At 36.8% G+C, this 17,322-nt stretch overlaps 1 protein-coding gene across 5 annotated transcripts in view; it reads left to right on the top strand.

Annotated features, from left to right (window-relative positions):
- Positions 1 to 17,322, top strand: part of DPYD (dihydropyrimidine dehydrogenase) — a 930,457-nt gene that overhangs the window by 325,703 nt on the left and 587,432 nt on the right. The window contains exon 9 of one of the 5 annotated variants that reach the window (XR_009599787.1): positions 6,595 to 6,921. The exons of 2 other annotated variants lie outside the window; for them this stretch is intronic. Coding sequence is in view for 1 of the 3 variants with exons in the window: in XM_060411991.1 (XP_060267974.1) it covers positions 6,595 to 6,632 (38 nt within the window). In the remaining 2 variants the exon portion in view is untranslated. Of the gene's footprint in view, positions 1 to 6,594 lie in introns of all 5 variants that reach the window. 2 more of the 5 variants (XR_009599789.1, XM_060411991.1) reach the window with 2 other exon arrangements.

Genomic DNA, 17,322 nt, shown 5'->3' with positions numbered 1-17,322 from the left:
GTGTGTTTTTTTGTCATTTATTGTTATGTTATTAATTGTATTTTATTTCTAGTATTTCATATGAATTTTTTTTCAAATCCGTTGTTTCATATTGAATATTCCTCTTTTTGTATTGGAAAGTTAATACTTTGTTAAGGAAAACCAATATGTAATATTCTATTCTGAGCATCCTGGACATACTTATTGTAATGTTTTTGTCAGATTGTTCCATAAAATTAGTTTATTTTTTTGTAATTCCTGTTTTGCATATTGACTTGGATCATTTTCTATTTTAGCATTAGAATTCTTTATAACGCTTAGGGTTGTTTTTGCAGATTTATTTTTAATAGAATTAAAAGTTTTTGTGTTGGTTTACTTTTCTCTTTCTCTTCATTTGTACGCTCTCTTCCCTATCCAGTGGTCTTGCAATTTCCTTATCTGTTCTCTAGGATTTTAGTCTTGAATCAGATCTTTTGAGAGAATCAGAAAATGCCATCACCAAATATGCCACTTAGGTATAAGGATTATTTTCAGTTGAAAGCAATTAAGAATCACAGATACAGGAAAAGTACTCTCCTCTTCCCTTTCTCCCTAAAGACAGGACATAAATTTCTCTTCATGAAGTCATACCCTACTCTAGTCATACCCCCCAACATGCCCACCAGGAAAGGAGAGAAGAGGAACTGCAAACCAAAGATTGGTTTCAACACTTACCATGAGTTTGCATAAGCAGACTTTACTAGAATAACCCTTATCTTTATTTCCCCCATATATTTCTCAATTGTTTCCTCATAATTTATCTTCCTTTGTCGTTCAAACCTCTTTTCCATTGTTAAAAGAGTATATAAGCCTCCAAGTCTAATTGCCTCTTTGAGTTTTGCTTATTTTCTGTGAATGTTAATATTAATGTAACTGTTTATGTAAATATTAGTAAAAATCATACATATTTCTCTGTTAATCTTTTATTGACTGAATTCATAAGATCCAGATACTGAATCTAAGAGGATAGAACAAAGTATTTTCCTTCTTAATATCTTAATAAGGTGTTTGGGAGCTTCTTGCCCAGTGATCTAATGTCTGAAGTGATTGGCATCCTGGTTTGATAAATGTGAAGAGGCTGTATCTATGCCCAACTATCCTCTCTAGCCCACATTTTAAAATGGCATACTTCTGGTCAGCGGGTTGGCAATGGTTTTGGCCACTTTTTCCTGGGAGGTTAGCCCAACCTCAGGCCTAGACTTTCAGGGGAAAGCTGGATCCAGATCTTCATCTCATTGTCAGTACCCTTTACTAGGGCCTTAATTTTGCTTGCTGTTTTATATTTCTATTCATTTTCTGGTCGAAGATGATTTTCATCTTTTATTTGACACTGAGTGTTTTCTTTTTAAAAATTTACTTGTTGGCATCATGATTCAAAATTCTCATTAATATGTTTGACCTCACATTTTAGATTTAGCTTTCAGACCTCTTAATCACTTTTTTTTTTTTTTGAAACTTTAATCAAAAGCATGTAGTTAGCAATAGAACCAAAGAAGGTAGTGTGGCTTCAGTAAATTTGTTGGTGTTAAAAAAGCATGTCTTACAGTTTTGTTTTAGGATTACTTACATTTTTGAACCTTGGAAAGAAGCCAGGAACATTTTTTCTTAGTAATGTGCATGTTGCCTATATCCTTAGGCTTTAAAGACCAAACTAAGAATAACCACAGACTGCAAAAATGTTGACTTCTGTGAAACCATTTTGAACATTTCACCTAAAAAAATATAATAATGCATCCTCAAACCTAGTAATATAGTTTACACAAGTGAAAGTAATGATAGCTGTATTTATATTAAAAATTCTGGGACTATCATTATAAGACTAATGATAATGAGCAACCATTTCAATGAAGCACATACCACCCAATCTGCATGAGTTGAAACTATGAAAGTCACCAGCAAGATTGGGGCCATTATTTGGCTTAAAAATTTTCTGGTGAGAGTCAAACGTGATGAAAAGCAATGGGCACATATGACTTATATTCCAAAAGAGTTTTTTTTTTTTACATATGTGTGTATTAAAATATTTTGTTAATCTCATTTATGTCCAGCTTTTGAGTAAGTTATCTGTAGTCACCTGACTCATTATCTCTATATGCATTTATTATTAAATAAAGCTCACAGGAGATAGCAAGATTGTTTACTTAAGCAGTAAAATACTGGAGATGGTAGATAGCTCTAGAACACAAGATTACATTGCCAGGATGGCACTATTTATTAAGCTATGATAACGCTAATGTTCCTCTTTGATGTATAGCATGTGCGACTTCAGCTGAACTTGTAGAGAGCCTTAAGGATGTTTCATTGAACATTTAGTATGGCAGCCAGCCAGAATACATTTAGCCTAAGCCCAGATGACGGGCTGGTAATGAGGTAGTGATTGATGACCACAGCTTCCTTATGAAAACCTGCTTGATATGCTGGGGGGTAAATGCATTGCCAGCTCTTTTCACTTCACTCCCTGTTATATTATTTATTTTTACTGTGGAGGGAGTTACATGGTCTTGCGCTTGTGTACCCTTGGCATTAGTTTTAGGTTACAATTGAGTGGTGGTATGGAATTTTAGATGTCCAATCCCATGGCTATATTTATGTATAATTCAAATCTCAATTTCAAAGGGGTCTTTGAAAGTCATTTTTAAAAACTATGGCTGTGTTATCCATAAAATGATCAAATATTCTTATTTTGCATCTTCTAATGGTTATGGTTTCTCTAACTCTTTTACTCCTGTACTGTATTATAAAGATCTCCACAAATTTTTTCCTATTCCCTTAACTTTAAAGAACAAACATTTATCCAAAATTGCAAATTATGTTCAGTAATATTCCACTGTCATTTATTTTTATGCTTTAGTAGTTTGCATATGTGTCCTTTTTCTGAATAAAACATAGAAAAGTTATTAATTCATATCCTCTTTTATATATGAAATTCCTTCAACTTAGTTCTGAATAATGCATTTCTTAGAAGCACATTTTTTTTGTCCATCTCTTTATTGTGTTATGCATTTGATCTCTTACTCTTTGTCAACATAAATCATTTCTCAGATTGGTTGCACGTAAGTGCTTGTGATTGCAAAATGCCACTTGGTAGAGTGACCACTTTCATTGCCTACTGACCTGGGACAAGGTGGAGCAAGGCCCAAGATTGACATTTCACCCTTAATAAATCTTGCTTGTTGAAATGCCAGCAACAAACAGGGTTTGCTAGATTGACAAGAGAAAATAAACTATGCTCTGAGCTGGCTTGAGAGTGGCTGACTGGGCTTTCAATTTTGCCGATCAGAAGAAGCTTGTGCCTTTTTTTGACTTGTGGTCCTTTGAGTGTGGAGTGACTAGCAGAACACCCAGTACTCTTGATCCCAGTCCCATCACTGGGGTAGCTGAGACAATGACAGTCTGAGGAATGGCAAGTCTTTCTGGGATCCCTCTAAGCCAATCCCTGGGATACCTGTAAGCCACACTAGGTGTGATATCAGCAAAATGAGAATTGGTGAGCTGCTCTCAGAAGCCTGTTATGTACTTACCTTTTTGTTGTAGTTTCGGCTACTTTCATTTCTTCAATTATTTATTATGGAACCTAGAATGAAACATATTGAGACAACAGGAGTATTATAGTCCCATTGAGGTTTGGCTTAGCTCTTGAAGCTTTTGATGATACTGCCTATTGAACAGGCTTTCTAAGGAGCAGGAAGCTGTATTACCACTGTGATTCTTTGCTTTGCTCCCCATCAAAAAAATCGTAGCAAGTAGTGCTGTACCAAAGTGGAAGGCTTATCCCTTCCTATTACAGAACTTATCTTTCATTAATAAGTTGCCTACTACTATACCACCAAGCCTTACTGTCTTACTAGAGATAAAGAAACTTGTTATTTACTGGGAAAAGTTTCTAGTAGCAAAAACTTGACCTGAAATGAATTATTTACAGGTTTAGAAGAAAGACTTGCTAAGTCAATGCTACAGCTGAGAAATAAGCCAACACTTTCTCCAAAACAGCTTGAAGCTGACAAAACACTAAGCTCTAAGGTCCTAGAGAAGCAGCAGTTCAGGGTCTTGTTAGCTTCGAGCGGCAGGAGAGACAATACTGGCAGAATGCTCAGAGGATGGAACAAGGCCCCCAGGAGGAGGATGTGAAGGGAGCTAGAAATAGAGTGACTGAGAAGTCATGGAGAAATAGGGCAGCGTCAGATTGACACAGGAAGAGATGTTGGGGCATACAGAGTATTCTAAGGGATTTAAGAAACAAACCAAACAAAATAGACAAAAGTAAGTGGTTCAGGAAGGCAAATGGAAATGAAATAAAGTATAAGAATAATGTTTTTGTAGTACATTTATATAGTGCTTTATAGCATATTTATATTATTTCATTCAATTCTCACACCCTAGGAATAGATTTCATGATCCCCATTTTCTTGGTGACATATTAAGACTTAAAACTTATCATAAGATTTATATAAATCATAATGTCATCTAGATCCTAGTTTTTAAAATCCATTCATAGAATCTGCTGTGTATATTGATCTTGGACAAAAGATTGCTAATGTTTGAAATAAATTTTTGACTTTTAAGGGGAGTGGGGTGCTATTTTAAAATAGAATGATCAGAAATGGCATCTCTGAGGAGAGTCATTTGCGTAATTGAATTATGTGAGGATGTCAGTCATGCTGATCTTATTGCATTTGATAAAATATAGCTGTATCAATCTAAAATAAGGAGCTAGGATGAGATGACAGTGGAGAGGCGCAGGATGCACTGAAAGAAATAATGCCTCTACAAGCAGCCTTCAAACTATGACGGATGCTCCCTGAATGCTCCAGTTACCAGACCCCTGGGATAGAATAGCTCTGAGGCAAGTATCCAACACTGCCTCTCAGAATCGCTAGCAGGTCTGAGCTCATTACTCACGGGTTAACTTTTTGGAAAACACCTCTTGTTTTTGTTCTTCCCTTTCCCAACTCCTGTCCTCAACCCCCAAGGATATAATCATCTCCCAAGTAAAGTACATGCAATTGATTTCTTGTCTCAGGCTTTGTTTCTGGGAAAACCTAAACCAACTGGTAGCAACCTAAGTGGTAAAAAGATGCTAGATCTAGCATGTGACTTAGAGATGGACTGATAGCTTTTACTACTAGAAAAGTTATGGAGTGGTAGGAAAATGGAAAAACAAATAAGTCAGTGATTTGCATTTTTTTTTTTTTTTACAAAAAAGATAGCTATTAACTTAAAAAAAGCAGTAATAATATCTAGTATATATGAGAGTTTGCTAATTGCTAGGCACTCTTCTAATTCTGTTTTATGTGTTAATTCAAATGAATTATACTTATCTCCTCATGATTGTGATTCCTAGTTGAAAATCCATCGCAGGTTATTTCCTTAGTATGTAGAGGCTAAGATTTGAACACAGGTGTCTAGTTTTAAAGCCTAACTACGTAACCACTATGCTCTTTTGCATGTAATATATGGGCCATAAAACAGCACAGTCACACGTTAGTATTTACTAGTTCTGTTTGCATACAATGAAATGAGAGTCAAGAATTTTTCTTCTTCTAACCATATTTTTGCATATATAAGTCATTTTGAAAATCTAAGTAGTGTTTGGCTACCACCTCCCAAATCATCGCTGTTCTCATCTCCTAAAAATTGTAAAGAGGTATTATTTATTATCATTATTGTTATTATTGGCAAGCTTCCTAAGTGGTACTAGATTTCCTATAATTAACTGTTATTTGATACAATTGTTTGAGAATATTGCTATGTGCTTGATTGCAGGACCTACAGCAGCAGGCAAAACACAGGATGCCAAACACATTTTTCCATATTACTAGCTGATTTTCAAATGACAATTTAACCATTAATGTCTGAGTTTTGGTTTTGTTTTTTTTTTTTTACTCTTTGGCTTACACAGTAAAAGAATTACTGTGCATACTGGGTGATAACTAGGGATGGAATATGCATCAAGATTCATAGAAGAATAATGAGTATTCATTGGGAGTGACCTTTAGCAGGCTATGGAAGTAGATTCCTGGACTCAGATGATAAAGAATCCGCCTTTAATGCAGGAGTCCCGAGTTTGATCACTGGGTTGGGAAGACTCCCCTGGAGAAGGAAATGACAGCCCATTCCAGTATTCTTGTCTGGGAAATCCCATGGACAGAGGGGCCTGGACAGCTACAGTCCATGGGGTCACAAAAGAGTTGGACATGACTTAGTGACTAACACACACCTTAGCTCCTCTTTGCTTTCTGCCATAAGGGTGGTGTCACCTGCCTATCTGAGGTTATTGACATTTCTCCCGGCAAATTTGATTCCAGTTTTCCTGATTTGGAGCCAGTCCATTGTTCCATGTCCAGTTCTAACTGTTGCTTCTTGACCTGCATACAGGTTTCTCAAGAGGCAGGTAAGGTAATCTGGTATTCCCATCTCTTTAAGAATTTTCCACAGTTTGTTGAGATCCACACAGCTAAAGGCTTTAGCGTAGTCAATGAATCAGAAGTAGATGCTTTTCGAAATTCTCTTGCTTTTTCTGTGACCCAACAGATGTTACAATTTGATCTCTGGTTCCTCTGCCTTTTCTAAATCCAGCTTATACGTCTGGAAGTCCTCAGTTCATGTACTGGTGAAGCTTAGCTTGGAGGATTTTGAGCATTACTTTGCTAGCATTGGAATGACTACAATTGTGCGGGAGTTTGAACTCATCAGTGACCACAGGACTGAAAAAGGTCGTGAGTTTGAGCAAGCTCTGGGAGATGGTGAAGGACAGGGACATCGATGTGCTGCAGTCCATGAGGTCACAAAGAGTCGGACACGTCTGAGCACCTGAACAGCATTGGTACCAAGAAACCTGAGAAATCGAAAATCAGGAGGGTGATCTGGAAGGATATCTGAAACAATGTGAGTTGCCACCAGCTGGCTCCGCATGCTGTCAGTTTATAATACAGCAAGGAGTGATTAGGTGGGTAACCCCAGCTTACTAACCTGGAAGAGACAATTGAAATGATTATAGCTAATAAATTATTGTTGTTAATATTTAGACATAGAGTTTCATTAATCCTGAAAGGCAGTGTGTTGTAAATTAAAGGATGTAGGCTTTGGATCCAAATCCTGGATCTGCCGCTTAGTGAATATTTTAACTTGGGAAGTTATTTCAACTAATTTAAGCTCTGATTTTTCCTTAAATAAACTAGAAACAACATATTAATATTTCATTAGATGCTATGGCTTCTAATGTGGCTTCCCTGGTAGCTCAGCTGGAAGAGAATCTGCCTGCAATGAAGGAGATCCTGGTGCAATTCCTAGGTCAGGAAATCTCCTGGAGAAGGGATAGGCTATCCACTCCAGTATTCATGGGCTTCCCTGGTGGTTCATACAGTAAAGAATCAGCCTGCAATGCAGGGGGCTTGGGTTTGATCCCTGGGTTGGGAAGATCCCCTGGAGGAGAGCATGGCAACCCACACCAGTATTCTTGCTTGGAGAATCCCCATGGATTCAGCCTGGTGGACTGAAGTTCATGGGATCACAAAGAGTTGGACATGACTAAGCAACTAAACATAGCACCGATTCTGCGGAAACTGAATATATGTCGTCTCGGAAATACCTAGGTCTTCCCAGATGGTACAATCATAAAGAATCCACCTACCAGTGCAGGGGGTGCAGGTTTGAACCCTAGGTTGGGAATATCCCTTGGAGAAGGAAATGGCCACCTGCTCCTATATTCTTGCTTGGGAAATCCCATGGACAGAAGAGCCTTGCAGGCCACAGTCTATGAGGTTGCAGAGTTGGACACAGCTGAGCCACTGAGCACACAGAAAATACCTGGCACATAATATGTATCTCAAGAACTATATTTAGTTCTCCTCCAATCTCTCCCCTGTCTGTGTCTTTTCATTTTGACAATTGTCAAGCTAATACAGAAAGGAAGCATGATAACACTTGATCCCTCTCACCTCTGCAAACCAGGCAAATATTAACAACTGATACCAATTTAACATTGTTTTAGAAGACTTTTGTGGATGTTGGAAATATAGACATCATATTTAGAAACTATAGACTGAAATAGAAATGTGAGAGAGAACACAAACCTATTTTCAGTTAGGCAAGGGTTTTTGGAGGGGCTTAGAAGCCATTCCTTTTTTTTTTTTTTCCCTTGTCATTTGTAGTAACCAGTGGTAGGCATTGAAAGTATTCACTCCCAAATTAAATCAAGATTAAAATCATCTTAAACTAAAGTGCCTGAAGTAGCTGGATATTTGCATGATATTTTTCCCATTACTTTAATAATTGTTTTCTCATTTAAGATATGTTGGTGTCATTGACATTTAAAAATAATTACAACTTTGACTAGAGCTTAAAACATTTTTTCCTATTGATTTGTTTCAACAAACATTAATGAAGCACTGACAAATGCAGGAGACTCTGGGCTTGGCACTGTGGGAAATATAAACTTATTCACTCAACAATATTAGTATATTTCTTGCTATATTTCAGGATCACAGAGAGTGAAAAAAAAGAAGGAAGTGGCCTCAGATTTCACTTTACCCTCAGGCTAGTAGGTGCACAGACAAGAGGATAAGTTTTTTTTTTTTTTTTTATCATTGATTTCTTAAATGACCTCAAGAGGGCAATGATTTATCTGTTGAGGGATTTATCTTCTGCTACAGCCTGCATGAGGTCCCTCCTCCATTTTCCCAGTAACTTTTGAGATGTCAGGGTTATTGTACAAGTTTGCAAAACTTCAGAATTGAAAATTATTGTGTAAATTATTATTTTATCATTATATTAGCTTTCCAAAGTTAGTGTGGTAACAGAGTACCACAAACTGGGTGGCCTAAACAGCACAGTGTGTTTTCCCACAATTTTGGGAGCTAGAAGTCAGATCTAAATGTCAGTATGGTTGGTTTCCTGAGTCCTGGCTCCATAGCTTGTGGATGGCTATCCTCTCCCGGTGTCAGTCTTCCCATGCTCTCTTCTCTGTGCATTTTTATTGTTTTAATTTCCTTTTCTAATAAGGATACCAGACATGATGTATTAAGACCTATCTCATGACCTTAAATTCATTTTAGCTTAGCTACCTCTTTGAAGACCCTATCTCCAAACACAGTGGGATTTTGGCTATTGAAGTTTGAGACTTCAACACATGACTTTTGCAGCACAAAATTCAGGTCATTATCATTACTATCCTGGATATCATCTACAATTAAACTATCATAATTCTATATCCTTTTTTTCTTCTGTTTATCTGCTATTGCTCTAATCCAGATGTTTATACATGTTAATATTTTCTCTTAATGACAGCTTCTCTATATCACAATTTCTTCTTTTATTTTGTTCATTCAACTAAAATTACCTTCCTTAATAGTTCTTTTAATTATATTGTGTCCCTTATCAAAACCCCCCTCATTAAAATGCTTCTGTTGCCCAGGGCTGACTTTCTGGGGTCTTGGTAACAACTGAACACTCTATGGTAACAATTTTATTTCTAATTATTCTGTACTGAATCGTCTCTACTCTAGATTGGTCATTCTTTTTACTTTCTGATATTCCACCTTCGAACTTGTTTTGGTCTGTTTGGCTAAAGTAGTGTATGATAGGTTTCCTTACTATTAAGTTACTCTTTTTCTCTCTTTTCATACTCTTTGGAAGGAAGTCACTGTAAGCAGGCCATACTTAAAAGCTGAGGAGTTACCTTTCCCTTTTTGAGAATAGAATATCTGCATAAATTATTTAGAATTAGTCTGTGTGAAGATTTGCCTATTCTGCCTGTTTATTTATTTATATAATCATTTATTTATATAAGGGTGGACTCGTGGATACTTATTTTGTGCTCTGGGATATAATCTAATATTAGGTATATTATATAGAATATATTTATTTTGTAATTTTTCCATCTGTGGCCATTAGAAGTTCTTTAAGTTGGTTCCAGTGTTTCTTTGATACATCCCCATTATCTGGGGAGTGTGTGTATGAGTGTGTGTATTTGTGTTTTTATCATTTAACTTCTAGCACTGCAAGAGACTATAGGCATTTCTTGTGTGATTTTTACCCTAGTCCTGGAATCAGCCATTTTGCCAAGGTCCTTTTACTAAAACCAAGATCTCAGAGCTAAGCATGCAAATTGCTATTGCAATCCTGCTGCTTCTAGGACCTCTTAACTGACAGAACAAAATAAGATACATGTGTATGCTTACCTGTGTACATACATATACCTATAAATATATAATCATCTGTATCTGTAAGCACTTTCCTGATGGCTCAAATGGTAAAGAATCTGCCTGCAATGCAAGAGACCTGGGTTCGATCCCTGAGTCAGGAAGATCCCCTGGAGAAGGAAATGGCTACCCACTCCAGTATTCTTGCCTGGAGAATTCCATGGACAGAGGAGCCTGGTTGGCTCCCCACTGTGGGTCACAAAGAGTCGAACATGACTGAGTGACTAACACTTTCACTTTCATACTAATTTGAACATGAATATATATTCTTGTCTCCCTCTCTAATTCAGTGCCACTCAGTCATTTTAGCATCTTCCCTTTATTTGCCCGTATCTTCCTATACCTCCTATGTGAGAAAGCTGACTCCCATCATCTGACATTGATTTGCCTAATTGTTCAGTTCCAGTGTACATGTATGTGTGCTAAGTCGCTTCAGTCATGTCCTACTCTTTGCGGCTCTCTGGACAGTAGCTCACCAGGCTTCTCTGTCCATATGATTCTCCAGGCGAGAATGCTGGAGTGGATTGACATGCCCTCCTCCAGGGGATCATTCCAGACCCAAGGATCATCCCAGACCCCTGTTTCTTACATCTCCTTCACTGGCAGGTGAGTTCTTTACCACTAGTACCACCTGGGAAGCCCCAGTGTACATGTATAGTAGTCTTCAAATTAACTATATCCCTATCGTAACTCATTAATATAAAATAATTTGTAAGTACCATGTACATGTGATTTCCCAGGTAGCTCAGTGGTAAAGAAACTACCTGCTAACATAGGAGCCACAGAAGACACGGGTTATATCCCTGAGTTGTGAAAATCGCCTGGAGTAGGAAATGGCAGCCCATTCCAGTATTCTTGGCTGGCAAATCCCATGGACAGAGGAATCTGGTGGGTTACAGTCTGTAGGGCTGCCAAGAGTCAGACACGACCAAGCACACACGTGCACGTGCACACACCAGGAACCTATCATATTTCTGTATTACTCGAAGTTTACCCAGAAGAGTGATACATTTATAGTAAGTTCTCAACGTTTATGCTGGAAATAGTTAATATGTTTAATACTCAGAATTCTTTGCTATCCAGAGACATTCAGCTTCTTGCAATGCTGGCATGACCATCATTATGAATTTAGGTACTCTTATACTGTAGATGTACAAATTTGCCAATTATTAGATAATTGAATTTGAAGTAAATATGGTATGTCTCTTAATGGGATGAAAACTTCTAATTATCCAATTTCATATAAAACTATAATACTTTTGCAAGTGGGAGGCTGATTTTTTATTTAAAAATTATAGTAAAAACTGAACCATAAAGGTGTAATTAAAATGATTAGATAAAGGCAAAAATATTCAGGAAGCCGAAAGCTTGAATCTCCATGTGTTTGGAGACTAAAGAATTAAAGTGTATGCTAATAAAAGTCATATAATTGTGAATAATATAAAAAATAAATATGGATTTCTGGTCTGATGTGTGATAGTGTAAGCTATTTGAAGTTTAAGTGAAATGTTTTGGCCAATTTTATTTACCTGTTTTTAAGAAGATGATATGGAAATGTTCTTATAAACCATGAGATGTTACTAGTGGAAATCTGAATATATTCAAACGGATCTGAGAACGCCAGTACATAAAAACTTTAAGATTAATATCCTATAGATATCTTGAGATAGTGATGTTGTCAAATAGCCCTGGAACCTGAGTTTGATTCATAGTAATAATTCCAGAGTTCCTGTATATTTTTTTTACTTATGCTGGGGAATTTTGCCTAACTATAAAGTTCAATAAAAAACAGTGACTAAATCAGTTCTCATAGTGTTCAGCTATTTTGTGTTTAGAATTAATTATGGCAATCACAGATGTTTGATTTTGATTTAACTTACCGAGATCTATTTTTCAACATGAGAAAAAGCTGTCAAACAGTATATAAACTTAAAAATGCTCTAAGTCTAGAAATGAATGTTGACATATTTAAAATATCCATTTTTAATGGATAAAAATTGCTTCCAAATTTCCTGGAAACTGAGTGAAATGAGACTTTGTATATATGTAAGTGCTTCTTAGGTGGTGCTAGTGGTAAAGAATCTGCCTGCTAGTATAGGAGACACAAGAGACTCAGATTCAGTCCCTCGGTCTGGAGGATCCCTAGAGAAGGAAATGGCAACCCGCTCTAGTATTCTAGTCTGAAAAATTCCATGGGCAGAGGATCCTGGTGGACACACCAGGAGCCATGGGGTCACAAAGAGTCGGACACAGCTGAGTATACATGCATACGTGCACACACATATATGTTAAAAAAAATTGAAAAAATACCAAGATTAAGGAAGGAAACAAAAACTTTTTAAAGGAATAAGAAACACAGCTGCTGAATTGTTAATATTGGTCAATATTGTAAAAGTAGAACCAATGGTTCTAACACTATCTTTAGTTAGTTTCTCTTGCATTGATTAAAACATGGATATAGATTGAATATATGTAATATATTTGAAAGAGAAGTAAATTGTTTTTTCAGAGTTCTCATGTGACACTCAACAATTAAGTACAAAAGTACCACAAAAGCAGACTTAATTCCAATATAATGGAAAGTAGTTAATTTGTTATCTTTACATATTTCTAAATGTGTAGGCAAGTGAATCAACAGAATACTGTATTTTATCATGACAGCCAGCATATCCATTTTGATTATAAACTGATAGTTGTCAGCTTGATATAAATAAGATTCTTGAATATAATTTGTTATCAATTGTCTAGGAATAATTTTATTAAGCATCTCTAGCAATTCTAAGAGAAATGCAAATATGTTTTGACTATTTAATTTTGATTGGGAATCAAACAATTAATTGGTTATGTTTCTATATAAGATTAGATTTTGTAAATTAACAATATGTATAAAACAAAGTACTAACACTTTGTCAAAGAATCCGTATAACAACCCAGTGATGTGATATATTAGTCTGTTATAGACTGGAGTATATATGAAGATGAATAAAAACATCTTCATTGAACTACATACTAGTTGTAAAGCTGAGACATAAAATTACATCCTCTGATGTTTCTGGGCTTCCCTCATAGCTCAGTCAGTAAATCATCTGCCTGCAATGCAGGAGACCCGTGTTCAATTCCTGCGTCAGGAAGAAACCCTGATGAAGGAAATGGCAACCCACTCCAGTATTCTTGCCTGGAGAATCCCATGGACATAGGAGCCTGGTGGGCTGCAGTCCATGGGGTCACAAGAGTCGGACATGACTTAGCAACAAAAACCACCTGATGTTTCTGGTCCATTATGATTTCATCCGTGCTGCACAGCCTATGACTTGATTTGGTTCACTGACAAAAACTAAGTACTGGTCTATAAGCAAGGAACCCTGTGCTGCAGGCGAGCTGTGCCTTTCAGGGGTCAGTGATTATAGTACCATGATTGAGATGGTGCTTCTGAAGCCTGACGATGTGAATTGAAATCTATTTATTTCTGAAGTGTATGACCACCTGGGTTCAAGTTCTGTGTTGTCTGTAGCAGTGCCACTGACAGTGTAACCATTGACTGGTGCCAGACTCTAAAGTAGTTGTTACCGACCAATGATAAACTGGTGTTTATGTTCATGTCTGATGAATCAAATAATAAAATATCAGTGCATATATTTGTATGCTTGCTGTTTTTTCAATTTCTAGTAATTTATTTTTATATTGTTTTACCAAAGTTATTCTTTGAAGTGGATTTGAATTAAAGACTGCCCCCTCACTGCAGAGAGTTTGAGAAACGCTGATCTAGAATGGCACTAGTGATGCTTCAATTTTCTCATCAGTGAAATGAGACAAAAGCAAACCAGGGGAATGATTTTCACACAATTTAGGTGACAACATACAAAAGGGTCTACTGTAGCACCCCCAAATTCTTTCTCTGTATACTTCTCTATTTGGTTTCTTATGCAGTTATTAGAACGACAACAGATCTGGCCATGGTATGACCTATGTTTGGGTGGGAACAAGGGGCAAACCAAGAGTCTTTCAAGAGAAGGTAGGTTGAGACTTCTTTTTTTTATAAAAATTTATTCTTACTTCAGGGTGAGAACTAATGGTTTAATGCTGTGCTTAGTTGCTCAGTTGTGTCCAAGTCTTTGCGACTCCATTCAGGATTCTCCAGGCAAGAATACTGGAGTGGGTTGCCATGCCCTCCTCCCGGGGATCTTCCCAACTCAGGGATTGAACCCAGGTCTCCAACACTGCAGGCAGATTCTTTACCAACTGAGCCACCAGGGAAGCTTAATGTAAATATGAGTTACCTCTTATCTGCTTCCAGCTGAGGGGCTAGGGTGGAGATTGGAATTTCTCTCAAGCCCTTATGTGATGCAAATACTTCAGATTTGCAGACCTTGCTTAGAGAAGCAAGGATTTAACGAGGGTTGTTTCTCTGGTACACCTTTCCTCCTAAGTGTTTGTCAGAAGACACTCTACTCAGAGAAAGAACCTCCTGGAAATTTTCTGTAACCATCCCTAGGTCATAAAACAATTTCATCCTCAGTCAGCCTGGTCATCCTCAGTAATGGTATTCTTCACTGGACATGTACACTACCAAAAGTCAAAGATCTGGCAAAGCTAAGGGTCTAGAAATTCTAGTGTAAATGTGACTTTATTAAAGCTTGTTTTTTGTTTTTATGCTAACTTACAGATATGGATAGGACAGGTCTGTTTTAGTCACCATATCTTACGGATCTAGAAGCTTGGAAAAGCCTTATAATTGTGCCTGAAATCAATCGCCCATTGTCAGTGAACTTCATTTTATTGTGGCCTGGTTTACTGTTCTTGTGTAGGTGTTTTCAAAACTGAAGCAGCCCGGCTAGCTCAGTCGGTAGAGCATGAGACACTCAATCTCAGGGTGAGATTCTCTGGTGGCTCACCAGAGGGTGAAGTGTCTGCCTGCAATGCGGGAGACCCGGGTTCGATCCCTGGGTTGGGAGGATCTCCTGGAGAAGGAAATAGCAACCCACTCCAGTATTCTTGCCTGGAGAATCCCATGGACGGAGGAGCCAGGTAGGGGTCGCAAAGAGTCGGAAACGACAGAGAGACTTCACTTTCACTTTTCAAAACTTAGTTCTTTGGAGTCGTGGGCTTGAGGTTTTAGTGAAGAAGAAGTATGAGAGCTGTAAGTGTGCACATTGTGTTTGTGTGTGTTTCTTCGAGGTTTAGCCTCATCTTAGTGTGTAGGAATTGAGTCTTTGGATCATTTATGAATTATGAAAGGCAAGAAGGAATGGTGGGAGGGAGGAAGGAAAGGAGAAAAGATGGAAGGACGAAGGGAGAGAGAGAAAGAGGAAAAAAGAAAGAAAAAAAATTTCATAACTTTATTTTAGAACAAATCTCTGGTCTCATTAACTTAGGAATTTTAATACAAGAGCAGGATATTCATTCTTTGAGCTTTCCTTTTGTCAATAGCATTAACATTGAAATGAAAAATTTAAATGTTGAAAATTGTGCCAATCATTCCCCGGGGATATATATATGTATACACACACACACACACATATAAATAATACAGATATATACTTTGTATGAATCAGTTTTCTCCTTATTGTGTCATCACAAAGTAATTTGAGCTGATATGTGAGGAGTGACATTTATTAATATTTCTTATTCTTAGATTTATAATATTGCCATGCTTAGAAATTTGGGTTCTAGCACAACATCCAAATTATTTTTATAAATAATTAAGTGAACAATAGGTAACTATCCAGAGTCTCTGTATTGTCCCTCTGGTCTCTGAATAGTAATCCCATTTTGTCTCAGAAAGATAATATTTTGAAGAAGTATTCTTTTCTTAGAATAATTTTGAATCTTATTATCCTAAAATTACATTCGTATACTTGAATATTAAAATAAAAAAGGATGAATCATTCACATATGTAGGGAGCTTTTCTTTTATGATGCTAAGAAAAAGTGTGAAAGTAAATGAAAAATGAAGAAATAACTGAATTTACCATTCCTTCATTAGACTAAAATTTATTGAGTACCTACTGTGTACTAAGCAGAAAGTATACAGACAATAACAAAGCAGGGACTTCTCCTTAAGGAATTCAAAGACAAAAATAAAAAAATAATTAGAGTGTAAAAATTGGTAAAATAGACTGAAACAGTAGTTATGTAATAATAATGAAGAGGGGGGATACGGAGGGGGAATTTCATATCTCACTTTGAGGTAGGTGTTGACACTGATCTATAAATCTTCTCAAAGATATTGGTTTATCATTTGCTTCTTAAAGAAAAGATAAGAAGTAACTAGACAAAAAGGGAGGGCAAGACATTCAATCAGAGAGAATCAAAATAATATGTGGAGAAATGAAAACGGATATTGTATTCAGGAGACTACACAATGAAAGTCAAATTGGTCTATAGGAAGTGAAGTGTAGTTATTAAAAGATTGGGAGATGTGAGACTAAAATTCAAACAACTTGAGTAAGGGTTTTCTATTCCATGCTAAGGAGTTAAATGAGGGGAGTCCCTGATCAGTGACAAACTTTCCATTTCTCTCTGCCAGTATTGAATGATTCCACTAAGATGAGCTACAAGCAGGAAGATCAGTTTGGGAGATTATTTTTGTCAGCCAGGAAACAGAGCCTGTACTATGGTAGTGAAATTGAGGTTAACTTGAGAAATTAAGTCAAAACAAGTAGGATTTTGTGATTTAATACATAAAATGAGGTTTGATGAAGAAGGAGATGTTTAGGTGAATGATTCCTACTTTTTTGCATAGCTGCTGAGCTGGGTAGTTGGTGTGAACCTTGCAGTATCTTTTGGTTTTTTACATGAAGCCATGCATCAAATCAATATTGGTCAGCATGAGTTCTCAGCACACTGTCTCATAGTAGGTGCTGTGTAAATACATTTTGAATGAATGCTAACCTTACCGTTCGTAAAAGGAAAGGTAGGATCAATATTATATTTTAGGAGGAAAATGATGGGTCAAATTGTGCACATAATGAATTTGATGTGATATTAGGCCAAGCAGTGGAAAATGTTCAGTAAGTAGTTGGGTAAATGGATGTATGATATTTTTAAACAAGAATTGTGTCTTAATCACATTTTTTCATTCACCGGAAAACTGTTTATATAGCTT

Source organism: Ovis aries, chromosome 1 (genome assembly GCF_016772045.2).
Source record: "Ovis aries strain OAR_USU_Benz2616 breed Rambouillet chromosome 1, ARS-UI_Ramb_v3.0, whole genome shotgun sequence".
NCBI classification, from domain to species: Eukaryota; Metazoa; Chordata; class Mammalia; order Artiodactyla; family Bovidae; genus Ovis; species Ovis aries.
The sequence above is the reverse complement of the archived record's forward strand: the minus strand, read 5'-3'. Positions and strand labels throughout refer to the sequence as shown.